Raw genomic sequence first — 27,704 nt, 5'->3', positions numbered from 1 at the left:
TTCCGGGAATGTCCTTTTACTCCTCTTTGTCCACTAAAGTCTGCCCTTGTCTCCCAGTCAACAATGGCCCTTTCCCTTATTTCCTCGTTTTGTTTTGATTTCTCTAATGCCTTCACGTATTGTTGAATATTAGGATTATCTAGGATTTTTTTCACTTACTAAACTAAAAAGAGAAGAGCCAGAATTATATTATTATCTAAACTTTCTGTCACCCTTAACTCCTAACATGGGGCTTATTCAGGCATTAATAAATCTTTGTACAGTTTTATTGAATTGAAATATGCTTCCCTTTGGAGCAGGGGTTCTTAATTTAGGGTCTTTGACTGGTGTGTGTGTGTGTGTGTGTGTGTGTGTGTGTGTGTGTGTGGTTTGTTTGTCTGTTGATAACTGTTTCAGTAGAGACAGCCAGGTGGCACAGTGGATAAAGTATTGGACATCGAGGCAGGAAAATCTGAGGGCACATTGTGCCTCCGACACTTGCTAAGTAGCTAGTTGTGTGACCCTGGACCTAGCCCCAGTGTTCTCAACCGTAAAATGGAAATAAAAATGACACCACCCTCACAGGGTGATTGTGAGGATCAAGGGGAATGACATATGTAAAGCATTTTCACAAACCTTAAAATGATATATAAATGCTAGCTAGCTGTTCTACATAAGCTTTGAAGCTTAAAACTGCACTAAGACTTTCGGGACAGGCTGCATAATTCCGCTGTCATCCCCAAGTATTTTATTTTGTGCATTTAAAAACTGTATGCTGAGAAGGGGTCCATCGTTTTCACCCAACTGACAAAGGGGTCTATGACACGAAAAAGGTTAAGAATCCACACTTTAGAGCCATGCCTTTTGATTCTAATCATTATGATCCCAAGCTTCACACAACTGTGGCTGAGAATGGCCCCATTCCTTAGAGGTAGATTTTTTAATTCCACAATCTGTCCAGTTTAACATGTGGGTTCCTTGGGCAGGCCTCCTCATCTTACCTTCTATGTTATGTGAGATGCCCATCGTGAAATGGGCAGTGATTCACTTTTTAAAAGATTCCAACCTTAGTGCCCTATGAATATCTAAATGTGGGATAAAGAGAATGGGCATGAATCAAATGTGAACAAGACTGTATATACATACACACACACACACACATACACACACATACATATATATATGTATATATGTATATATATGTATATATGTATATATACACATATAGAATGGAACCTTATAACAGAGTTGCGACACTGGAATTCGGCTAGTTTGATGGTGCAGAGAATTCCTAATTCTTCATGGGAAATTATACCCTGACCTGGAAGTTGAGTATAAGGGGTTACAGAAACAGTTGGACATTGCCATCTAAGGCTGATGGGGGGACTTTTGAAAGCTCCTAGATGAAAATAAAGAGGTACATGGAAAGGGAGCCTTGAGACTAGCAGCCTGGACATGTAAATCCCAGATTTTATCACCAATTTCCTCTCTGACAGCGTATCACAATTCTGTTTCCCATGTAGAAAGATTTAGGTTAGGGTATGTGTATGTGTGTGTGTGTGTGTGTGTGTGTGTGTGTGTGTGTATGTGTGTGTGTGTGTACAAGAGAGACAGACAGAGAGACATAGAGAGACACAGACACAGAGAGGCAGAGAGACAGAGACAGCAGAGACAGACAGAGAGACAGGGAGACAGAGAGAGAGAAAGATGGGGGGGCAAGGAAGGGGGATAGAAACATGCACCAGGGTTTTCAATGCAGCATTTGCATGCAAGGTTTTAACCAGCATATATCCGCCATTGCTACTTCATTTTTGTGCAGAGAGGATATGTGGGGAGGATGGAACGGGAGGGTTCCATCCTAATAAACCGCTGGCCATAATGTAGCATCTAGTCTACCCCAGGGTCCCAGAGGTGCCAGTAAAGCGTCTGGGGGTAAAAATCTGGCTTGGGCTGCTTATGCAAACTTTATTTTTCTTGAGGTTGCTCTCATTTTTTCCCTCCCTTCCCACTCCCCACCCCCCATTTCTTTTGGCCTTGTTCTGCCTTTTTTCCTTTTGTTTATTTTTTTTAATCCTGGTCAACATATGTTATTTATTGTTAACATGTTATTTATTTGTCTTCAAAATCAACACAAGGTGTAGGACGGCAGAGAAAAGACAAGGAGCAGTGGTGGAGAACCGCTGTTGTTGTATAAAGTAAATTAGGTGCACAGTTCCTTTCTTAGAATCAACAAGTAACTTTTAATAAATAAAATGTGGGTCTGGGAATTTCCTTCTTTAATTCTTAAGGTGTTTTATTTATTTATTTATAAGCCATAGGATAGTCACAAAACCTCTGTTGTTATTTCTTGGCATGAAAATATATTAAAGTCCCATGAGCCTCCCATTCCTTTGTATCTAAACTTCCATGAAATTGCTCTCCCAGAGTTTGTTTTCAGTATATTCTAATCTGTATGTTATACTTACGCTTTCCCCTCCTCTGCCAGTGGTCATCTGGTTTTGGTTTATCTATCTTAGAGCAATAAGTGGGATTCCTCAATATTCTCACCAAGGGCTTTTTTTCCCGATACACACATCCACACACTTTTCCTTTCTGATAAAATATACAGAGATATATACATGTATGTGCAAGATGCATTGTGAGATATATGTATGTTACATATACATTTATGAGCATGAGATATATGGATATCATATATACATGCATGTATATGGTATATGGATATATGATATATACACGTGGGATGTGTATGTCATGTATACATGTATGTGTATGTATTGACATGTGTGTATATGATAGAGGAAAAGAAATGCCCTTACTGTGGCATATATATTCTATAATATATCTAATATGTGTGTATATATGTAAAATATAACATTATGTACATATGTGTGTGGATAGAGAAATAGATAGATAGATAGATAGATAGATAGATAGATAGATAGATAGATAAACTGGACCTATGATTTCATTGATATAAGAAACTCTCAATAAGGAAACTCCTTATCCCCAATGGAGATCAACGCTTCTTCTGTAACTTGTGTTAAAGACTAAGGATGGAGAGATTGAGTGACCAGCTCAAAGTTACTCAGCCAGTATGTGTTGGAAGCAGGACTTGAACCCAGGTCTTCAAAATCAGCTCCCTGACCCCTATGCCACAGCGCTTCTTTCTTGTTCTTTCTCCCACCCATTCCCCTGCTCCCATATCCAATTCTCCCCTTCTCTTCCATCTATTTTTTGAGGGAGAGACAGAGACAGAGAAAAAGTATGGACTGGTAATTTCATCAACATAGAGAATTCCCTCACTCCCTACAGCTAGGTGGTACCATAGTGCATAGAGGGCAGGGCCTGGAGTCAAGAAAACTCATCTTCCTGAGTTCAAATCCAGCCTCAGATACTTACTAGCTGTGTGACCCTGGGAAACTTACTTCGTCCCGTTTGCCTCAGTTTCTTCATCTGTAAAATGAGCTGGAGAAGGAAATAGCAAACCATTAAAGTATCTCTGCCAAAAAAAAAAAAAACAATTCCCCCATCCCTTCCCCCAAAAAGCCTCTAATGGGGTCGCAAAGAGTTGGACAAGACTGAAAACAACTAAACAACAGTAAGGAAACTCCCAGTGTGGGGATCCCTTCCATCTATGCAGATTGCTACCTTATCTTTAACTTACAGTTTTAGAGACTTACTAACCAAGGTCACACAGCTGGTATGTGTCAGAGAGAGGACTTGAGTCCCTCCCTACCTTCCTCACATAACCCCAAAACTGGTCCTCTAGCTATTATATCACACTTCTTCTCACTCACATACACACATAGTCACACACACACACACATACACACACCCCACACACACACACACCTGAATCATCCTCGCATCCTGTCTCTTGTAGTAAGCCATGTATTGCCAGAATGAACAGCTTTCCCAATTACCATGTGATGAGTTCCAGCCCTTTTCTTGAAGTGGTACTGACAGTTTGCTATGCTTTTGGTTTTATATCACCTTGGAATTTGGTCAAGGTCATCCATCAGTTAAGATCGTTGAAGTATTGAAGAATTTACTATAAGCTAGAGAAAGACACCACCACATTGTACTTCAAGAGATACCAACCTTAGGTACCCTCATCTTTTGTGAAGATTGAGCTTTTGAGCCATCTCTTTAGACCATTCATTGGCTCCGGTGACTGTGCCAAACTGCATGGGATGTTAAATGTCTGGGTACTTGTCTTTCACAAATCCTTAGTTTCAAAAATAATGAAGGAAGGGTAATTGGTAATCCGAGGAGATAGTTTCTCCAAGTGGTACTTGCAAAGCAATCTTAATACTCTTTGGCAATTTAATTCTGTTATTACCAATCATGATTAGTTGCTGTAACTGGTCATGATTTACAAGATTTATGTCTGACAATTCTACCTCCTGGGTCCAGGCTGGGTTCTGTGTCTTTTCTGATGACCAGTTCAGTTTGGAAAGATTCACCACCCCACAATAATAAACTTACTTTTTAGTCACTGAAAATTCAGACACGCTATTAAGTTAGAGGGATTGTTACCCGCATCAGGGAAAGGAGTGATAAAATCACAGATCCTTGTAGTTTTAAGCATCAAAGTTCTATCTACCCTTTCTTTTGAAAGGTCATGAAATTCTGGGCTACCTCCAGAGGGATGTTTATAGAAGCTTCGTAAAATCTCGCACATTTATTATGGAAATGTGTAATGAAATAACTTTCCTCTTTATGCTGAATTGGATCAAATATTTTGCTAAGGGCAGCAGACACTAAATTGACTCCAATTTCCAAAGCTTGTTATCCTACCCAAGAAAGAGCCTATTAGATTGGGATAATTTGTTTTTGATAAACCCATGTGGATTATTATTTGTCACCTTATTTTCCCAAAGGAAAAATAAAGACTCAAACTCCTCGACTCACACAAAGGCCGCCAGCTGTGTCTGAAACGTTGAGGCAGCCCCATATTGTTTATTTTCCAAACAGAGAACACAGATCTTGTGACAGTGGATTATTGTAATAAGTGTTTCAGTTGGGAGTGGAGGGTGACTTGATGATTCTGAAGACTACTCCAATTTATCCTAATGAAAATGGTGATTTCCTTCTGAATGTCAGAGGTTTCTCTTTTTTGTGGGTATCACTGAATTAGCTGTCTTCAAGTATATGAAAGGTTAAGGAATGGAAGGAATAAAGCTTGTGCTTAGCCCAAGAAAACACCAACGGAGGTATTCAAAGGAAAAAGAAAATGTAAAATGTAAGAAGATGTAAAAAGAAAAACTTCTTAACAATTAGTGCTATCAAAAATCATTTAACTTTTTAAAATATGATTTCTAAATCCTTACTTTTCTATGAAGTAATGCAGACAATTTGGGGGTGAAGACTGACTTCCTTTGCTTTTTAAGAAATCATATCCTAGCCCCTAAGAAGACAATTAGAACTATGCAAAAAATGAAATGAGCTATCAGAGGAAGTAGTGGATTCCTCAGGAGAAGTCTTCAAGCAAAGGCTGGATGACCAGTTGTTGGAGATATTGCAGGGGAGATTCTCAGTCAGGTGTGGATTGGACTGGTTGATCATGGAAGACTCTTCCAACCCTGAGATTCTGCTATTCTTTCAATCAGATTAATTCTGCCATAGTTTAATTGATGGTAATTGGTTTTAGCAAAGACAAATATTGCAAGTAAAATAGACATTTTTTTCCTAAAAAGATTTTTCTCAGAGGAGTCATATAAATGTCTAGACAATGACCAAAGTGTTTTCTTTTCCCCAAAAAAAGATTAATATTTTTTATTTTTACATCACCTTCATTTCCCAGCATATCCTTTCCTTCCCCCCTACCCCAGGAATAAAAAAGAAAGGGGAAAAAAAGCAGTCTATCCAATCTAACTAACCAATCCATCATTGAATGGCATATACAATATTCCATACCCAGTCTCTCACCTCTGTGAAGAAAGTGTCTACTATCTTGAATGCCTTACTATTTTGTGAGTTCTTAGAACCAGAGAATATTGCCCTTTATTATATTCCTTCTCTTATATGAATTGCTTCCCCTACTAAACTGTAAGTTCCTTGAGGGCAGGGAAGGTATCTTTTTACCTTTTTATACCTTTTTAAAACCTTTTCATATCTTTTTATACCATATTTATCTTTTTATACCTTCTGACCATCCACTTGCCCCTCCCCTAAACCATCCTTCATACCTAGCACAGTCCTTTGCATCTAGTATCTGTCTCTGGTGGTGAACAAATAAACAGGCAGATGGAGGTGTCTCTCATTAGAGGTTTTCTTAAGCCCTATTTTTATAGTCTCAATATGATAATTCTAAGAAACAATGTGATGTAGACGGTTGGTCTTGGAACCAGGGAAACTTGAACTCAAGCCCTGTCTCTCAAGCTCAAGGCTCTCCTCTCCTCGTTGGGACTCCCTACTTGGGACCCCCATTTTAGGAAGGACCTCAGCCATGCTTTACCTCATTCATACCCAATCTCTGTGTCTGTCTCTTTCTCTCTTTCTCCCTCCTCCTCCTTTCCTTCTGATTTGCCCCAACATGGGTACCCTTCCTTCCCCCTCTCCCTTCCATTTCCTCTTTCTTCCATATTGTCTCTCCTGATTAGAATGTGAACTCCTTAAGAACAGGATTTGGCTTGCTTGCTGGCTTGTATTTGTATCCGCAGTGCTCAGCATGCACAGTGCCTGGCACATAGTCATCATTGAATAAATGCTTTATTTATCTATCAGGGCCAGACTTGCTCATGATAATTACACAGCTGAACTACATTTTTTTCAGTCAGAGACACTGGTCTCAGGACAACATTTTTGTTCTTAAATTCTTGTTTCTGTTAGGAGTACCATGGCAGGCAGAGCACTAATTTCATAGATAATAGTCTCAAAAATTGTCTTGGATTGTGTTTGGGTCTATTGGAGTCCAAGATTGATCTGTGATATGTATAAAAGAATTGTTATGACAGTGGTGGGCAAGGGGTAGATTTCAAAGTAGAACTTCACCTCCATTAGCTCTGTGTCTAATATCTCCACAAGAGTGTATGGTGGAGACCTGGGGGAAGATAGTACCCTCATGGAACCTGGAATCAAGAAAGGAGATGCTTCCTCTCAATGGCCCTGGAAGTGTGGGCTAGGGGTATACTTGCCTTTATCCAAAATAGTAGTCTTTCTTTTCAGTCATCAGAACACGTCAAACTAACAACTTCTTTTATTTTGCCGTAGTCCTAGCTTGTTCCCATACCCTTGTTTCTCACTGGGTTGTTATATAATAAGAACCTGGCTTATGGTATATAAAATGTTGACAGTTACATGAGCAATTTTCTCAAATGGGCCAACTGGGGAGCTGAAGTAGGCAATTTCCTACTTTTATCTAGCATTTACTTGTATTCTAAATCCTATCCAGATTTGTGCTTTGCACATGGTAAGCATTCACCAAACACTTGTTGCTGCATGAATAAATTTTTATTGGTGAATGAATAAATGAATTAAAGAGTTAAATGCTAGTTAGTTAATGTGGATTATCTCAGTGTGATATTCCCTGACACCTATTTGTCACTCCATTTGTCACTCCATGTGTTGAGGTAGACACCACTTCCTCAAAGGCAGGAAATTTGCCCTGGTAGGCAGGACCTGGTTTTGACATGGGTACATACTAGCACTTCTGCCGTTCTAGTCTATACATAGATGGTTCCTAGAGGCTTTGTAGCCACTCACGGGTTTGGAGTATAGACAAGGGTCTCTGCCACCAAGCATCAAGTCTTCTGTCACACATTTTAAAGAGTAATGGCTTAGTGCCCTCTTGAGTGCTGACTAATTCTCTGTTTTCTCCTGGGGCCATGTTCATCAAAGTCTGAAGGTTCAAGCAATTCTGTCAGCCAGCTAGCTGCTCTTCAGGTCATCTTGTGCCTGCTTCTATTTGAATTTCATGTCCCCTCCCCCCTAAAATCAAAGTAATCAATCAACAGGCATTCATTACATGCCTTCTATGTGCAGGAAATAGAAAGACAAAAATGAAACAGTACTTTCCTCCAGTAGGCTTACATTCTAATGGAGGACAAAGTGCACATGTAGGCATAAAAACAAAATATGTAAAGAAATAAACACCCTATAATTATAGGAGAGAAGATACTAGCAGCAAGGAGGAATCAGGAAAGTTTTCCCAAAGAAGGTAATTCCTGTGCTGTGCTCTGAAGAAAAGTGTGAATTCTGAGAGGTAGAGGTGAAGATGGAGTATGATTCATGCCTGGAAGAGACTAGCTCGGGCAAGCACAGTGACTAGAGACAGAGTGTCGTGTGTGAGGAAGAGCAAGAAAATCACTTTGGTTGGATCACAGAGTATTTGAGAGAGAGTAATATAATAAGGCTGGAAAGACAGAGTGGAGCCAGGCTATGTAGGGTAAGCACCTATCAATCAATCCATTCTTTAGTCACATACTACTCTCCAGGTGAGACCGCCAGGTGGCGCCATAATGCCAGAGCACTGGTCTTGGAATCTTTCTGAGTTCAAATTCAGCCTCAGGTACTTGTTAGCTTTGTGACCTTGGGCAAGTCACTTAACCTTTTTTTTTGCCTCAGTTTCCTCATTTATAAAATGAGCTGGAGAAGGAAATGGCAAACCACCGCAGTATCTCTGCCAAGAAAACCCCTAATGAGATCACAAAGTGTCAGTCACAACTGAACAGCAACAACAACTCTCCAGGCACTATGCTAGGAATACAAAAACAAACAAAAAGAAACTATTCCTGCCCTCAAGAAGCTTGCATACTATTAGAATGTAGACCGAGTCAGCAGAAATTATTATCCAATTTTAGTGTATTTCTCTCTCACCTTCCCCACTCCTTCCTGAGTTCAGACCTCAATTAAAGCTAAAAGCAGAAAATTGTAAATATCCTTAAATTTAAGACAACAAAGTAATTTTACACATGACAGGTAGAGTTGGGTGTGATGAAAAGGTGTGCCTGCAAGATGGACTCTAAACTGGTAGGTCATGTCCACCTCTCATCTCTAAAATCTGGGCTCTTTCCATTAATAAATATCACAAATGGGCTGTGAGTAGAATATTCACCAATACTCTCCATGGATCCTAAATAGTGGTGAGCACGCCAAGTTTGGGATTATTATCATCTTTTTTTTTTTTAAATGTCACTCCCGGTAGTAATGCAGGCAGACAGGTCCAGCACTGAGATTCTGGAGTGTCACTGCTGAAGACAGTAATTTGAGGAATGTTGAAAAGCAAGGGAACAGCATCAGCCAATTCAAAGATACAGTGTGGTTCATATATCAAAGGCAAAGCCCTTTTCGAGATGGTTTTCAGAGACACTGGAAGAGCTGGAAAGGATACGTAAGAGCCAGGCCTTTGGCAGCCAAATTCTAGATTATTATAAATACATATTTTTCTCTGGAATAGTCCTTTGGTGCTGAAGAAAGAAGTGTTAGCTCTCTGCAGCCTAACACCATGCAGCTGTCTGTTTACTAAAAACAAGGCCGGCCAGCTAAAGCTGCCGCAGCCTATGTTCATAGACTAGTCCAGTCTCCATAAGGTACTAAGAATAAAGTTGACCTCAGTGGAAGATCGACTGACTTTCCATTTTAGTCCTTGTTCCTGAGCCCAGGAGAGCTATGAATATCCAGATTGGGATGGGTGGGGAGGGGGGGGGGAGAAGGGAGGAGGGAAGGAACGGGATCCAGGCTCACACCAGAGTCAGAGTAACTTACTGCTAAGATACACTTTGCAAAAGGAGCAGGCCAGGGCCTCCACTGAAATCCAGTGATTATATTATCCCCATTGCAACACACATTCTCATAGGTTACTCATCCCCCAGGAGGTCGTTTTCTGAAGGCTTAGCTGGAAAATCAGCTTCCATGGCTTAAGTTTTTGGGGTAACATCTGAAATATTCCTCTTGAGAAAATGAAGTAACAAAACCCCGTCAGACACTTAAAGCTAATAGATGTTCTCTTTAATGTGGTTCCAGGGCTTTGTCTTGGCATGTTATGGTTCTTTGGCTTGGGAAAACAGATCAGCATCAGAAGAGCTATGTCATCCTTGAAGATAATAGATTCTGCACACTTAATCCATTAATCCAGGCAGATGGGCTTTGTGAAGCTAATCAGGCTACTAGAAAGCAACCAGGAATTAAAATATTTTTCACTGAGCATCTTTCTTCTTGAAACACTATGTGCCATTCATTTGTACAGTGGCTATGGTTCAGTCCCATTATACAGATGGGGAAAATAAAGGTAAGGTTAATGTGTGCCTGATTCAAGACCACCCAGGAGTTAACACTACTTGACTAGAACCAAAAAAGATCAGCATTTCCAGACCCCCTTCCTGGTCACTCAGCTGCAATTTCCTTAACATAGACCACACACTAATCTCAGTAGAAACCTTGGAATAAGGGGCAGGGTTGGGGGTGGGGGGGCAGAGGAGAGGTGTGGAAAAGAGGGAGAAATGGATTCAAATAGCGTCTTTTACAGATCACTTATGATCAAGGGAAGTAGATGTGACTATATGTAACAGAGTATCAAGAATAATACATTTTGTATAATCGATATCAAACCATTTGCCTTCTCGAGAGGAGGGGTGGGAGGGAAGGAAAGAATTTGGAACTCAATGTTTGTTTAAAAAAATGAATGTTAATGTAAATGAGAATTTTTTAATGAAATAAATAAAAATGGGGCAGGGGGAGAATACTACATATTAAAAAATTGCCTTGAGAAAAAGCTGGTAAAATGAATGGACAGTGAGACATTCTAGTTGGGTGGGGCTTTGTTTATATAGAAAATACATTTTCAAGTTACAAATCCCATTTCCTTCGAGTCCTTCAGTCAGCCCAGACTGATGAGATCAGAATAGAACAAAGACACAAATGGAAATTGATGCTGAGCTCAGAAGCCAGCGGCTCTTATGCCACACATAATAAGGACTAGCTCTTGAAGCCCTAATCCCCTCCTAATTGACTGAGAGAGAAGTAAACTGCCATTTTTTGTTTTTGCTTTTGTTTTTAACAGTTCTGCCCACAGGCAAATGCACTGCTCCCCCGAACACGCTCCATTTCTTAGAGAAATAGACCTGTGCCCAGGCCTGAAACTCTTTTGTTCGAGATACCCCAACTCCTTCCCGTTGGTAGTCCTGAACAACGGCAGCCCCATTCCCTAGAGAAGGACATTGCTCCAGTGTCCAATCAAGGAAAGAGGGAGCCTGTTTGTCTTTTAATCTTTTTATTATTATACATGTGAGGGAAAGAAGGACCCTAATGGCAGCCGAAGGCCTTCGGGAGCTGGTGCAGCTGGAGATCATTAGTTTTAATGTGGGGCCAGCCCACATGAGAAGGTAGCAGGAAGGAGAGAAATCTCTGGCCAGATGGTAGAAGTCATGGCTGGAGGAAATACTGGCTTAATTTTTGGAAAGCAAATGGTTTCTTGGTTCAAATGCTGAAAAGTGTTGGAGGCCACTGGTTTTTAAGGCCCCAGGATGAATAACTTGAGCCGGTTGCCTTGCAAAGAAACTTTAAACCAATATAAACAAAGTGCCAACCAACCAAGGTGAAGGAGGAGGATTTCCCCCCCTTTTTTTATTAGTTTTCCTTAGAAGGCCTTCAAAAGGCCATTCCCAGCTTCAAGTTCTAATACTTTGTATCTGTAATCAATAGCATTTACAGAGTCACCACCACTTCAGTTACTTCTTCTATCACTCTGACGTGCCAAGATGAAGATGTCACCGAGATTGTTTGGTATCGAACAGACTCCATTCGTGTCATTCATTCATTCAGCACATATTTCCTGAATGCCTATTATGTGCATGGTAGTAGTGGTTATAGTTAAGAAGACCTTTTTCCAAGTCTAGTCTCTACTATGTACTTACTATATGACCTTAGTCAAGTCAATTATCCCCTCTAGGCCAGGAGTGGGGAACCTGCCGCCTGGAGGCCACATGCGGCTAGGTCCTCAAGTGAGGCCCTTTGACTGAATCCAGTTTGGATTCTTCATCCCAGTGAAATCACAGGTCCCTATCCTATTCTATACAAGCCACCATGCCCAAAGAAGCGCAACGATTTTGGGTTTCCCTCTTTTGGGGCTAAGCCCCACTGACATAGTGACTTATTCTCATCCATTCCCAAACACCTTATGAACTCGAGAGGATAACCACAAACGTTTCCTCAAACGGGGACACATTGGAGACAGATGGAGAAGAGCTACTGAGCAAAAATATACCCTGGGCTAGCACAGTGATTAGAGGAAGATCATGTCTCCTTAAAATATCACATCTCTTTAAAATGTCAAGGAAAGCTTAAGAAAACTGATTTAGAGTCCCTAGGCTGGGATTTGGACAAGTTCCTTGATATTTCAGAACAAATCTTGGGGAAAAAAAAAGACTTTGCGGAATCTTTACTGACCAGACAGCTAGTAAAGCACAAAGAAATCATTTTTATAAACTATTACCATTCCACCTTCTTTGTGGATGAAAGAAGTCAGCCTTAACCAGAACACAGGCCTCTCCTGGCACCAAGCACCACACCATGCTGCACAGAGAGTAGGCATTTAATCAGGATCTATTGAATCGTTGTTTGGTTGGACAAATGATGACTACAGAAGAGTTTTAAAAACAACCATTTTCTTGGTAATTGGAGCCACAGAACGTGGAGGCCTGAATTGAATGCCAACTTATCCTCAAATTTTATTAATTTCTTCCTCCTTCACAGCAAAAGCCTTGTGCCAAATAATTGAGGCCACTAGGTGGCACAGTGAGAGAGTGCTGGTATTGGAGCGGGCATGACTTGAGTTCCAATGCAGCCTCAAGCACTTAATACGGCTGTGTGAATGTGCCACTTAATCTCTCTGCGTTTTCGTTTTCTTATCTATAAAATGGGTGGAATATAGCACCTACCTCCCAGAGTTATTGTAAGGATAAAAGTACAAAGCACTTTGCAAACCTTAAAATGTTATATAAGTGCTAGCTAATAGTAATGATAGTCATTTCCATTGCAGGAAAGATCAGTCAGCAGATGTATAAAGAGCTCGTTTTTAGTCTTCTCTCACTTTAAATAGAGTTTTTTAAAAACATCGTTAAAGGCATTAGCTTATCTGTGGCTAAATTGTTTCCCTAAGGCCAGAGACTGCTTTTGCTTTGTCTCTGTTAAGACATACCAAGTCAACAAGCATTTATCAGCGCTTACTATATGCCAGGCACCATGCTACTCTCTGTAGCTTCAGTCCCGAACACAGTCCCTGGCATACAGTAGGTACTCAATAAATATTTGTTGAATGAATGAATGGTGATATGCTTAAATTTAACATGTGACACTTTTCAGTAGATACTGCTACTTACGCCTGAAATCAAAGCCTATGGTGTCCTTAAACAAACAAATCAATGAATGCTTATTAAGTGACTGCTGTGTGCCTATGTGTTGGGGAAAGAAAGAAACAGCCCCTGCGCTGGATAAGCTTACATTCTATTGATTATCTTTCATAATAGAAGTCTAGAGAGAAATCACTGTTTATGAATTTGCTTATTGTTCCTCTCCACTGCCAATATTAACTAGAATTGGGTCTTTAGGCAAGACCCATAAAGGCATGGAACATTTAGTCCACATAAATTGTCAACTGGTACTAGTGTCTGCTCTTAATGCCACCAAAAAGATGATTCTTCTGGATTTCATAATCAGAATGGTTCTTGGTACCATTCTGTGGCTGAATCTAAACACAAGCTCAATCAATTGGTGGGGAAGCAATAGGAAGAGTTAAACATGGATACGTGGCTTTTAGTGGGAATGGGTGGAGGAGTAGGAATTAATGAATATGGACCAAACTACAAAAATTGGGAGAAAACCAACATTTCAGCATTTTCAAAGGGCTAGTCTCCCACCTTGTTCCTCAGGCCCTGAGCTGGTGCCATTATTTTTCAGGCTTTGCCACCTCTCTCAAGCAGAATCGATGCCTAAATAAACCTTGAAACTAACCACAGCTCCCAGGAGATCTCTGATCATCAGACTATCCAGAGTGTCATCAGGACCAAATCACTTTCTATCTCTCCAGAACTGGAAAAGTGATTCTGGCAATACAAGAATGGACAGAGTGTCTAGGATCATAGGGAAGGAATGTCTGGAGGTCTTGTCATGTGATTGATTATAACCATTACATTTCGATAGAACTTCAAGGAAGTGTGGTATAGTAGACAGAACTAGCCTTGAAGCCTGGAAGACCTGGGTTCAAGTCCCAGCTCTGATAAGTACTGGATATCTGACCTGGACAAATTACTTAATTTCCCATTACTCCAGGCAACTCTAATACTAAAACGTAGGTCTAGTGCCTACCTACATTGTTTCGGGGAATTTCCTCGATAGGCATTTTCTTGTATCAGTGAAATCACAGGTCTGGCTTCTACTCCTTCAAGTTTTACAAAATGATTTCCTTTCAATGAAGCACAAAGTAGGTACAGAGCAAGTATTATTAACCCTTTTTTATAGATGAGACTACCAAGTCTGAGGTTAAGTGACTTGCCTAGGGTCACATAGTCAACCAGCTCACATCAAAGTCAGAATTCAAACTTGTTTCCTGCTTCCAAGTGTAGAACTTTTCCCATCATCTCTTATTTTAACCAACCCCCCGAATTTAACCTTTTCTCAAACACTACCATAAAAACAGTCAACTCCCGTGGTTTCCAATTAGTGAAGGACTATTCTTCATCAAAGATGGCCTGAGTGACCTCTTGCCACCAGCCTGGCTCCAAGGTTCCAAGTGAACTCATTAGCTACGGAGCTGTTCCCGAGTCCATTTTTCACTCCTTATTTTTCTCCCCTTCCCCCCTAAATGAGATGCTTCTTAGATGTTCCTTGTCTCCCACCCCCACCCCTCCACTCTAATTCAAAGAAACAGGTATCATATGATCTGGAGATTATCCACTTTAAAAAAAATTATACTTCCGTTCTCCTCCTACAATGTGGATAATTGAGGATTGTCTATATTATTATCTATTGTTGAAGTCTGCATTGTCAGGTTGGTTAAAAAACAGAATCCTGACCTTGAAGCTTTTAAATGAGAGAAACCACAGAGAAATACTCTGCTGGGCAAGCCATACTTTTGTCTTTCCCTATGAATACAAATGCCACTTTCAGTATGTTGCCCAGAATTAGGGCGTTTATGAATTTCATTCAGTGAAACTGAAAAGAGACGTATGACACTGAGCCCCAGAAATTGTGCCTACATGTGTGGAATGGTATTTGATCTAAATGATTTGAGTAACAGCCTCAATTCCCTCTTTGACTTTGTGAGGAACATGTCTAGCCTAAGGATATCTATTACCACTTTAACGGTTTCATCATGATTTTGGTTGCTCGACATCCAAGATTTCTCTAACTACCCAACCCAATTTGCCTCCCCCATCCGCATCCCCACCCCCGCCTTTTATTTTTATTTTTTTGGTCTTGAAACACTCTCCCTTGGCTGGTTTGCTAAATGGCTCCTGCCAACTAATTATTTTTATAGTAATTGACAGCGCAGTTGATTTTGGGATCACTAGAATTTGAAAAGGCATTTTAAGTCAAGTTTTTTGGAGAGGCAGAGCTGAGGAGCTTGCCAAAGGGAGAGATACAACAAAGCTGAATGTAGGGCAGTCAACTTCCAATTATGCGCATGCTGATTAACTGCCCCTGCAGATCAGCTAGGGACCTGGAGAGGCTGGAGGCCTGATTTCCCCACTTCCCAACAGTTCCCTGAAAACCTGCTTTGCTCAATGCACTTCTGGATGAGGGGAGATTCAGGTAACACGGGCCCTACGTGGTAATAACATTGGGAGCGGCAGATGCACTGCCATTTTGTTTTCATTGACTAATAAAGGGTTCATTCGATCAGTGCTACAGATTGTAAGCTTCTTAAGGGCAGGGGACTTTTATCTTGTCTTCAGTGCCTAGGACAGTGCCTAGTTATAGTAGGCCATTTAATAAATATTTATTGAATTTGAATTGGCATATTGACTTTTAACTAAATAAAAGAAATGTGAAATAGATTAGGACAAGAGAGTTTACCAATTTGGAGAAATGATGGAAGGGGAAAACTGTCCCTCCCCCAACCCCCGCTAAGAAAATCTATTGCATTTAAGGGCAGCTAAGTGGCTCAGTGGATAGAATTCTGGACCCCATGTACCTCAGTTTCCTCATCTGTAAAAGACTTGGAGAAGGAATGGCAAACCACTCCAGTATCTTTGCCAAGAAAACCCAAAAAGGGTCCCAAAGAGTCACACGTGACTGAACAACAACTCTCCAGTCCCTGTGCTGGAGTACAAAAACAAAAACCAAAAATGATGATTTTTTAAAGCTTCTTGACCAAATTTTTAAGACTCCAGGAAAATTTATTTTTGTTGTTGTTCAGTCACTTGTCACGTCCGGCTGAAAATGGCTGGACAACAACAATAGCAAGAAATTGCATTGAAAATGAGAAGAATATGTTTGCTGATCCACCTCCCCCCAAATGCTGCCCATGCTCTAGAATACCCAGGACATTTCCTTAGATTTTATGCTCAAATAACAAATAGCAAAACTCTTCATCCTCCCAGTTCTCTCATCCTTTGCTTTCCTACAAGAGCACAATGTTTCTCTCTTAAAGGGCCTCCTGTTTGCCATCTATGACTTTTTGCCAGTGCTTTGAAAATTAGATTAAACTATGTCCCCAGGAGATTGCCCTTGGATGCATGATTGTCTGGTGATGCTGGGACACACACCAACAATAGCAGAAGGGACAGGATGCCCCCACTCACCCCAGTTTCTTTGTGAACCCAGAGCACCTTTGACACAGGGACCCCCCCAAAGTGGCTCAAGGCGGCTGTCTCTAGAGCATTTTCCTTTCCTTGTTCTGTTTGAGACCTTTGAGCCCAAGCTTTGTTGTCAGGCCCTTGGTTTTTAGCAACCGACTGCTGACACGAAAGGGAGATGATTCCTCTATTCATTCCTCCTTACAAAGCCTTTTATTTTCTTGCTGGAAAGGGAAGCACAAGCCCATGCCTAGACATCCACTGTGTTCTACTTCAGAGCAAAACACTGACTTCCGTGGTTTAGACAGTGCCTTGTGAGTTGCTGGAAGGCAAGAAGTGCTCATTCTATTCGCTTCAATTTACCTACTGTGTGTAAGGTGCTGGAAAACATTCCAAAGGATTTAGGGATGCTTTTAGCCTGTCAAAAATTCTTTCAAAAGCACCATACTTTAAAATGCTATTACTCTGAAACCCTGAGGGTCTTCCCCTCCCAGATTGATTTTTTTTTTGATTAGGTGAAAGAAGCCCTTCTCTGCCTCATGTTTTACCTAGCCTTAATCAATAAATCGACACTGCCACAGTCAAACTGAGACCTGTCAAAGACCTTAGCTTAAAAAGACCAAGGTGTCCCACTGCGTCTAGGACCATCTCCACATCCTAGGACCTAGGACCATCCTGATCTATGTCTTGCTTTTGGACCCAGATGGCTCCAAAAGAAAGAGTGAGTCTGGTAACTTTACACAGCCCTTCCTCACTTAAATCTTATTCACTTGCAGGTCATGGCATCACCTCCCTGATGTCATGATCCTCTTTGAGAATGAAGGACAAACAACAACTTTAAAAACAGCAGGCATATATGTGTGTGTGTGTGTACATATTTACATATATACACATACATGTATATATACACATATATATATGTGTGTATATATATATACTTGTTGTATTCCATAAATTAAAAGTAAAATTTAAAATAAAATTAACAACAACAAAAATACAGCAGAAATTTTTTTATATGTAGTTTTGACATAGACTATAGCTGACTTGCTTCTCAATGGAACAAATTTCAGGATGCAGCCACAGGGGTTGCTTGTGGGATCCAGGTATTAGACTAGAGCCCTCAGGATGCAGCCATTCACTGTCCATCCTAAATAAAAGCACTAGATGGCCCCACATGGAGAATTACACATTCTATCTTCCTACGCTATCAACATTCATTTATAGACCTTCTGGCTACTGTGACACAGTGCACCTTTGGCATCACTAGATACCCTCACTGTCATCAGTATGATGCCAGTTCTCCACTTGATCAGTCAGGTAGGGAATGTGAAATCAGATTCCAGTCCCCTTCTGTACACGTGAGACTGTTCCATTTGCAAGCCATGGCATCAGTTACACAGTCTTTAAAGAAAAAAAAAGTTTTGTTATTTCCCTAACGTTATTCAAGCTTCATGGAACTTATTTTGCTTTTGCCAAGTCTTTCCAGTGAACAAATATCTCCATAAAGCTATTGCTTCACTTTGGCAACTGAGATGCTGCAGTTAGTTTGTGGGCAAAGTTAAGCCAAAGCCTAGCTCGTTTTCTTCCTCTTCTACGAGAAATGGCTAATGTGCTGGCATCCTGCCAGTTGGGCAGAGACTTTGCCTGGCTTCACATTCTGGTAGCACCTTGACCCTATTCTTCCTTAGGAGAGATGAACAAATAATGATTCTGTAGCAAGAATAATCTCTTGAAAGCGACAATCAGAAATAGTGTGACTTTACAGAGAAATAAGGCTTTCTAGAGTATACTGTGAATAAAAAAGTTTTCACTCCTTTCCCCCTGCCTCCCATCCCAAAGGAGATTGATTGAATTTTCACAGTTATCAGTGAGGGCAAAGAGACAACTACCACTTAGATAACCCTTGCAAAAGTTTTGCATTTCAGAAGTGGAATGACTCTTCAGGAGGTCCTACTCTGAGGGGATGACTGCTAACCTGCTTGAAGATTCTGCCGGTTCCTGAGGGATTTTCTTGCATAATACCATGAGAACCCTCCAAGGAGTCACAGCATGCTGTATTTCTGTGTGGCACCCACTCCAACCAAAACCTCTTCACCCATAGGCAGTCCTACTTGACTAAGATCATATTCATCTTGAGAAGTGTTCATTAGTCACTTGGGTTCTGGTCTTCACTGAGGAAGTCAGAAAAGAAAGTAGTCAACAAGCTCACGTATGAGTAAGGGAATAAATCCCTGCCAGCTATCCCTATGTCTTTGTTCCAGCTTTAAACATTGCCCAAATTACCATTGCATTGCCAGGGGAAAGAAGCTGTCATAATTTTTACCATTTATGAAGCATATGGTTACAAATAATTTCTGGAATTTTTGCCTGGGACTCAAGATGCTTTAATGTGCCAGCCACATTATAACCAAGGTGAATAAATATCGCAGATAATATAGCACTTATATGAAAGAACAAAGCAAAGTAATGAATTCTCTTCCAATCTTTTAATTTTCTACTTGGATTTTTAAAATTTTTTATAGGATTAAAACTGGAAGGAAAACAAGAGAGTATCTAGTCTAATCTCCTTTATTGTACAGATGAAATTAAGGCTGAGAGTTAAATGGCTTGCCCAGGATCGTCCATTCAGTAATTGGTTGAGCTGGGATTTGAACCCAAGCCTCCAGGCTCCAAAGGAATTGCTTTGGGAGGAGGAGGAGGAGAAGGAGAAGGAGAAGAAGAAGAAGAAGAAACTGAGAAAAAAATATAGTTATCCCTTTTATGTCATGGAGATTAGAGGCATAGCACCCCAGCAATCTGGAAAAACCACGTAAAATTTTTTGCCCCCCCTTCATACCAGGGAAAAAATCTGAATATTATTATGGTATTAAATGATACATTGATATTATACAATACTATACAGATATTTTATACCTTTCTGAGTTTCTAAACTTTGTGTCATCTGCTGGCCTTTGTATGTCATCCACAGCTTCCACAAAACTCCCCCCAAAATTCCCGTTTAATTTCTTGTGCTGACCAATGATATATTGAAACTGCCATGGGAAACTTGAGATGTGGAAGGGATAACTGTACCTTTTTTTTTTTTTGGAAAAGGGAATGAAAGCTGGAGGGAGGAATCTTATATAAAGATATGATCATCACATCCTTTCAAAGAGCTAAAAACAGAAGTGACTTGATTATGGTTCCAGGTGGGCAAGTCTAGGGGGTTGCAGGCCAGTAAGAAATCCAGGGAGTGAAGTGAAACATATGGCTGGTGTCCTGCATAGATGTAGTAAGCTACAGAGGCTACCAGAAATCTAGTCAGTGACCTCCAGGACAGGATACAGTTGAACTGTGAGAGATAAGAATTGTAGATCACCCTTTGTCAGCTATCAGAGATTTCCTACTGGAAATTATCGGAGGGAGATGTACACTTAGTTGGCACTTAATAAGTAGAACTGAGTTGATTTCCCTATCTCTTTTGGCTTATACTTGGAGGGTCTTCATAGTTATCTTCAAATACTTTTAAAGACTGTCAGAGGAATCAGTCACCCCACAGACATTTGTTAAGAGCATATTGTGTGCCTAGAAATATGAATTCATGCCTTCAAGGCTACTTGGAAAGAGGGAGGCTTAGACTTGTTCTATTTGGCCCCAAAGGGAAAAGTCTGATGTACAGGTCTGAGCAATGAGTAGAAATTAAAAAGAGGTAGATTTAATCTTGTTGTAAGGTTGCCTGTTGGTTTGCCCTGGGTTTGGAGGTCTTCATAGCCACTCATTGGCTATGCTGTAGTGGGAATTCTTTTTTATATATGAAAGTCAATGAAGTCCCTCTTAACACAGAAATTCTGTGATTCAGTGAGGTAGGAAAAGGCGCCTCATCAGTTGTTAAATACTGGAGAGTCCAGCTGTCTGAATTTCTTATCCGCTATAATATGGTTTGTTGTTTAAAGAGAAAAATGTGATTTAATCAAGGAATAGTAGATTGAGTCAGGACATCCTGGATTCAATCTCTGATACCTTCTTACCATGCAACCATGGCCAAGTGACTTACATTCTATAGGCCTCAATTTCTTCATTGTAAAATAAGGATAGCTAAAATAGTTAAAAAATTGTTTTTACATGTAGTTGGGGAGAAAATAAAAGATTAAAATAGGACTAAATATCAATATGGATAAAATATTAAAATAGAGATAAATGATAGCTGCAGTACCTACCTCACATGCTGTTGTGAGGCACAAATGGGCCCATGGATGGGAAGGGTTTTCAACGCTTTAAAGCACTATATGTCTATTTATGTTCATTTTTATGATGATTATTTTCTCCTTTTTCCTGCAATATGCATTAGCTGGTGGCAGCAGGTTGGTAAATGCCAGTGCAATAACTATAAAGAGCACAGGTTCTGAAGCCATGCCTGAACTACAAAGATTTTTCTTATCCATCTAGTGAAACTATTATAATATAAGATGAATTAATAAAGCCTTTGGCTTGCCTGTTCTTTCCAAATACAACATTCCGTTTCCTGGATCATAGATTTAGATCTGAAAGGGCCATGAGAGGTCATCGAGTCCAACTCCTCGTTTTACTGATGAAGAAATTACAAGAGAGGTTAGGGATTGCTAAGGATTCTACCGCTAGTAAGCATCTCAAGCTGGGTGCAAACTCATTCACTCTGACTGTAAATTCAGTGCCCTATCCAGACACCAACGTGCCTGTGGTTTTTTGCACAGACTTTTTCGTTTCCAGTGCCTAGGATGCTCTCATTTCTTACCTCCGCCTCTTGACATAGCTCTCTCCCATAAACTCAAAGGCCACCTCCCATATGAACCTTTTATGGCCTGCCCCATCAATGTCCCAAATTACTTTGTATGTATTTGGTATTAACTTGACTTTATACGTGTTGTCTCCTCACCCACCCCATAGAGTGGAAGTTCCCTGAGGGCAGAGACTTCCGTTTTTATCTTCATCTCAAATACCCTCACAGAGACTTGAATGCTTTTCTTAGACCAGACATGTAGATTGCTTTGGTATAAGGAACACCCACTGATGAAACTCCATTTTCCATTGCAGATGAGTACTTGATCTACAATGTAAATAAACCAATCAGAAATCAGTTATTTGGGGGGCAGCTAGGTGGCACAGTGAGTAGAGCATCAGCCCTGGAGTCAGGAGGACCTATGTTCAAATCTGGTCTCAGACACTTGACACACTCACTAGTTGTGTGACCTTGGGCAAGTCACTTAACCCCAATTGCCTTCCCTTCCCCCCTTCAAAAAAAAAAAAGAAATCAGTTATTTGGCATTTACGGTGTGCCAGGTAGTATGCCAATTTCTGAGAATACAAAGACAAAAGTAAAACTGTCCCTGTTCTCTAAGAGCTTAGATTCTAATGGGATGGCAACATATGCATATAAAGTATATACCATAATGCATACGAGGTAGCTTTGGTACGGAGAATGCTAGTAGCTAGGAGGAACAGGAATGACTTCTTATAGAAGGTAGTGTTTGAACTGAGCCTTGAAGGAAACCAGAGAAAGTTGCCTGAGGCAACCAAAGGGTTAAGTATCTCCCTTCAGGGTCATATAACCATTATGTGTCAGAGGTGGTACTTGAAATGGTCTTGACCTTATATAGGCTCTATCCACTGTACCTTCTTGCTTGTGTGGTGTGTGGTATAAAACAAGTACTTGTTGACCTACATAAAGTATTTGTGATGGTCAGGTCTGAGATTTCCAAGTAGTCTACAAGGTTTTATCCTCTTTTATTTTTCTATCTGAAGCTACATTTGCCATCATGGTTTTTTACTGTTCTTTTCTCTTTTGCACTGAAGTCATCAGATACCAAAGGGTGTATTAGTATGCAGAATCTTGTCAAGTTCATCATCAGATGTCTCCATCTCCCATTCCATGCTCGGAATTGTGGGTGCATGAGTTGCAACTCTCATCATGCTCGTCTTTAGAACTAGAAGTCAAGATGATCACAAAATGTGTCTTGATTATGAGTGTATGACAGAAGTGATGCCATCAGCCCCTCTGCTGGCTTCTCTGAGGAAAACCTGGGAGATGTCCTACCTTATAGCTGCAACTTCTTTTTGTCTTCATTCTTTGGCTTCATTCATAGTAAAGGTCATTGTGGGTTTGGTTCCATTTACCCAGTAATGTTGGGAAACATTCAGCTTATTGGTCATTGAAAAAAGCTCACATGTTAAAATGACCAATAGTTATATTAATGTTAGTTATTAAAGTTATATTATTCTTTTCGTTTTTTGTCCCATTTCTATCACTTTTTGGGGGGGGCAGGGCAGAGACAATGAGCTAAGCCACTCGCCCAGCATCACAGTTACTCTCTGAGGCAGATTCTCTTGACTCCAGGGCCAGTGCTGTATACACTGTGCCACCTAGCTGACCCCTACCACTCTTACCACTGTGTAGTAGTGGAAGGGTGAAAGACCTAGGACTAAAGGGACATTTTGTATTTTGTCTTTTTTTTTTCATAATTTCCATGGTCAAAAACTCATCGCATAGTAGCCAACCTTCTGATGGGGAAGTGCTATGTATTAAGTAGGCTGATTGTCAAAGAGCAAACTTTGGCCTATCTTCAAGGCCTTTGCAGCTCAGCCAAAGCTTAGATTCCATTAGCATTGCCTCCCAGAATCAAGGGGAACCTTCGCAATGTGATGAGGCATCCGAGGAGGACTTCTGTGGAGACTGTTGATCCTACTCCCATTGGCTGTATAACTAGAGGAATCACCACATGGGACGGAGTGTTTATAGGAATGGCAGACAGGGGCAGAGGAAGGAAATACAACACTGGGCCAAGGAGAGAGAAGGTCAATTTACCACAAGGGGTGAGCTGGGAAGTGACTTTTGAGGATAGAGAGATTGCCTTGCCTTTGTGCACCTGATGCCCAGCACAGTGCTCTATATGGAGTTGGCAATAGATGGATGTGCGATAATGATAATGATGACACATCTGCTAGCATTCCCTTCATATGCCAGCCATTGCACGGACGCTTATGGGTTTTTATGAAAATTCTTCCTGGAGGCCCAACATCATCCCCATGTGAGCTCTCCCTCCTGGGCCAAGCTGGGGTTAATTTCCTTCTGCCTTCTCCACCAATTATTCACCTCCTAACAACCTTATTGTAGTCTTGGTGGTGTAAGGAACCTTAGAGCATGGTTTAGTGTAAAAAGTCTTTGAATGGGGTGATCTGGGCTAAGGTCTTAGTTCTTTTAGTAGATGTGTGAGCATAGAAAACCATGTAAACTTCCCAAGTCTCAGTTTCTTCATCTGTAAAGTGGGGACAAAATTACTAGTACTTCAAGCTTCATGGGGTTGTTGAAAGGAGAATGCTTTGTGAACCTTAAAGTGCTATGCTATAGAAAATATGAGTTGTTATTATCTTGTCCGGTGCCTAGCCAAATCACTACTCTCTTCCAAAGAGTTGTGAGCCAGTAATCCTCCATCCTCTACTTGAATACCTTTAGGAACAGGGACCCTCAAAGCAGTTGTATTGTCATTGTACAGTTGTGTCCAACTCTTCGTGACCCCATCTGGGATTTTCTTGGCAAAGATACGGGAGTGGTTTGCCATTTCCTTCTCCAGCTCATTTTACACATGAGAAAGCTAAGGCAAACAAGGTTAAATGACTTGCCCAGGGTCATACAGCTAGTAATTGTCTGAAGCCAGATTTGAACTCAGGAAGATGAGTCTTCCTGACTCCAGGCCCAGCACTGTGTGTACTATGACGCCACCTAGCTACCCCATCCTCAAAGCACTCCGTCTCATTTTTGCATCTCTCTGATGATCAGGAAGTTTTTCTTTATAGGTTTCATGCTAGAAGGAACCTTAAGATCATCTAATCCAACTCCCTCATTTTAGTGAAGTGACTTGTTCAACATTACATAGGCATTCGTTGGCAGACCTTGGATTTGAACTCATATTGAGCTGAAGTCCGTCTCCCTGACAATCATCCCACTTCTGTTCTTAACAAGAAGATGTAGCATTTGTCTTGATGTATAGATGGAGCTCCTTTACCTTTGACTGGTCAGGGGTGAGACGGCAAGTGTCCTAGAATCACAGAATTTCCATGTTAGGAGGCACCTCAGAGCCCATTTCATTATAAAAGAACCCATCCCTCCATCATCCCCAGCAAACAGCCCTCCAGCCTTCCAGTAATGACCTCCAAGGAGGAGGAAATGCCTGACCTTCTCAGGCAGCCATTCCACCTTGGGACCGCTAGAATTGTCAGTAAGCTTTTCCTGACATCAAGCTTCAATTTGCCTTTTTGCCCCTTCTACCCAGTAGATCTTCCATCTGCAAATAAGCATACGATACCAAACCTCTCTTTCACACTACAACTTCTACAGATATCATATATCCTACCCACTCAGCTCCCCAAGTGGTGCAGAACTCAACTCAATTTAACAGCCCCTTATTAAAGACTTAGCAAGTACAGGGTCATGTACACCAGCCTGATGTAAGAGGATATGTTTTTTAGGACCCAAAATGAAATCTTTGCACTAAAATTTCATTTTCTATACCAGATCTTTTTTAATGTAATTTTTTTTTGTTGCCACTGGGTTTCTCTATCTCTCCCCAGCTAGAAGTTTAGAGGCCGCTCAATGACTTGATCGTATTACTGATTGGAGCTTTGACCTGCTCCATATCTGATCTGGGTCAGTTTGCCCCTCCTTAGATAGTCTGGTGGCCTCCCACTTGGGAAGTCCTCCATATTGGTGCTAAACTTTCTACAACAACTGATTGGCAACCCACCAGTCTTAGCCTGCCCATATTTATTATATTAAATTAGAGGTGGGTTTTACAGGCATTTGCCATTATGCCTGGCCTCAGATCTTTTTTAGAAAACTTCTGACTATATCATCTCTATCTTCTACTTCTGAACTTCATTTTTTTTCTTTTAACCAGATGATTTGTTGACTGGCCTTTGGAATTTGTTTCCTTTCATTTTTCCTATACGAGCCTTTTCCAGAGTACACAAAGAAAATTGCCAGATGGTTATAGGGGTAAATTAAAGTGTGGCTTGTGCCCGTTTTTGTCAGAAGAGCTCTCTATAGCTAGTTCCAATATTAAGGATTTTCAGGGTCTGGACAGGATGATTAAAAACCAAAGAGTGGGTCTGCAGAATTCTCTGGGTAAAACTCAGCTTCTCCCAGAGTCAACCTATGACACCACTATTGTTCAAACCCACAGAAACCATCCATTCCATATGTGTACTTTGACCGTCATCCAAAGATGCAAAGAGAACTCTGAAGGAGATAAGCCTGTTGGAGATTTGTTCGGTCTTTTGATTAGTGGTCTAGACTTTAAAAGTCCCAATAGTGGCCCACATACTAATCAGAAGTGCCCTTTCCTGAGGCAAGAAAAAAAATGAATTTATTAAAATGACTAGCTCTAAGTGGTCAAGATCATTTTGCAAAATTAAAAAACTTTTTTTCTACTGAAGCTGTTAGTCTATTGGTAACTTTAAAGATCGGATGCACGCTTTAATTCAGGCAGCCTTTGAAAAGACCCTATGATCCATCCACATTTTGTAAATATACCAAGTAAGATTCAAATCTACTTTGTATCCATTTTGTACGTATGTATGTTGTGCCTACTTATCTGAATCTATGTTTTTTCCCTCTTGCAAAATGTAAGCTCCTGGAGGGCAAGGTCAATTTCATTTTTATGTTTGTATTTCCAGTGCCTAGGAGAGTCCCTTGCACATAGTAGGTACTTAAAAAAATGCTTGTCAAATTGAACAGAATTCTCTTTAAATTCCTTATGATTCTACATATTTTTCTGTTTGGTGGTACTTCAGTCTTTGTATCTTTGCAAAGAGATTTTTGATAATATGTGGCACACTAATCTTATCTTTATTAAGAACCATTGCTCATATCCAGCACCCTACCCTAGTGAACTTTTATTTCTGTTTTTTTTTTTAAAGGAAATAATTGATTTTTACTTTTCTTTTCAGACACTCTGGAAAATGGATCCAATAAGTGTGACAGGTGAGGAAACTGTTCTTGAATTTTTTTTTGGAGGTTATAATTGGTGACTAGTTTGGGAGAGCTTGGGAGTGGGGCCACACATGACATGTAAAGACCTTCTGTTTTGTTTTGCTTAACTCTAGCGCAGCTAACAGAAAGGGGGCAAGCAAAGATGAAACCTACTGGAAGGAGATCAATGCAGCTATGGCCTTAACTAATCTTGCACAGGGAAAAGACAAACTGCAGGGTACCACCAGCTGCATCATTCAGAAATCATCACATATATCAGAGGTCAAGACTGTTAAAGTGCCACTAGCCCAACAATTTTAAGCGCTTGCTAACTGTGGGATCCAATGGACATTCCTCACGCCATTTTTATTTCTGTAAAGTCAGAACCCGAGACCTGGAGCAAGCATCGAAAACCGTTCCCTTCCCGACATGGTCAGTAAAGCAGTTACTCCCTTCAGACTTTTTGGTCTTTTTTTTTAATTATATTAAATAAATTGTCCAGTTGCTTCTATAAACGACATATAAATTATAAAAAAATCAGTTTTTATCAAAATATTAACTTATTTTATGTTACTCAAACTATGCATAAAATGTCTGCATTGCTATTACAATAAGTGCCTTGCTTTCCAAAAATAAGCTATAACGTGGGCATAGCAGAATAGTTATGCCTCAAAATGACAATGCCATAATGCTTATTAGTCTATGTATTATTCCAGATGGGCCTGACCATTCCAGGGCTGAAACCATAACTGCTGAGTGCCCTTCAAATATATTCAGTATTTCAAAATTTTAAAACTTGGAGATCTGTTCAACTAAAAGGAAATGCCCCCTTCTTAAAAATTCTGCAGTATTAAGTATGGTCCAATGTATCTTTCAGAGTGACATTAAGTTTGTTGTGCATGTTTCTTGCTTGTCTATGCAGTACATTATCCACTACCATCATAACTCACTTCTTTGAAAAGTGCAATACTCCACATGATATGTATATTTAAGAAACAGTGTGTCCA

General features: G+C 40.4%; 1 protein-coding gene across 1 annotated transcript in view; it reads left to right on the top strand.

Annotated features, from left to right (window-relative positions):
* The window catches only part of MKX (mohawk homeobox), a 101,741-nt gene extending 74,590 nt beyond the window's left edge, over nt 1-27,151 (top strand). Inside the window, exons 5-6 of the mRNA XM_036761064.1 lie at nt 26,676-26,709; nt 26,832-27,151. Of these exons, the coding sequence (XP_036616959.1) occupies nt 26,676-26,709; nt 26,832-27,018 (221 nt within the window). The 3' untranslated portion in view covers nt 27,019-27,151. The remainder of the gene's footprint in view (nt 1-26,675; nt 26,710-26,831) is intronic.
* The last annotated feature ends 553 nt before the right edge of the window (nt 27,152-27,704 follow it).

This window comes from Trichosurus vulpecula, chromosome 5 (genome assembly GCF_011100635.1).
Source record: "Trichosurus vulpecula isolate mTriVul1 chromosome 5, mTriVul1.pri, whole genome shotgun sequence".
NCBI lineage: Eukaryota > Metazoa > Chordata > Mammalia > Diprotodontia > Phalangeridae > Trichosurus > Trichosurus vulpecula.
The sequence above is the reverse complement of the archived record's forward strand: the minus strand, read 5'-3'. Positions and strand labels throughout refer to the sequence as shown.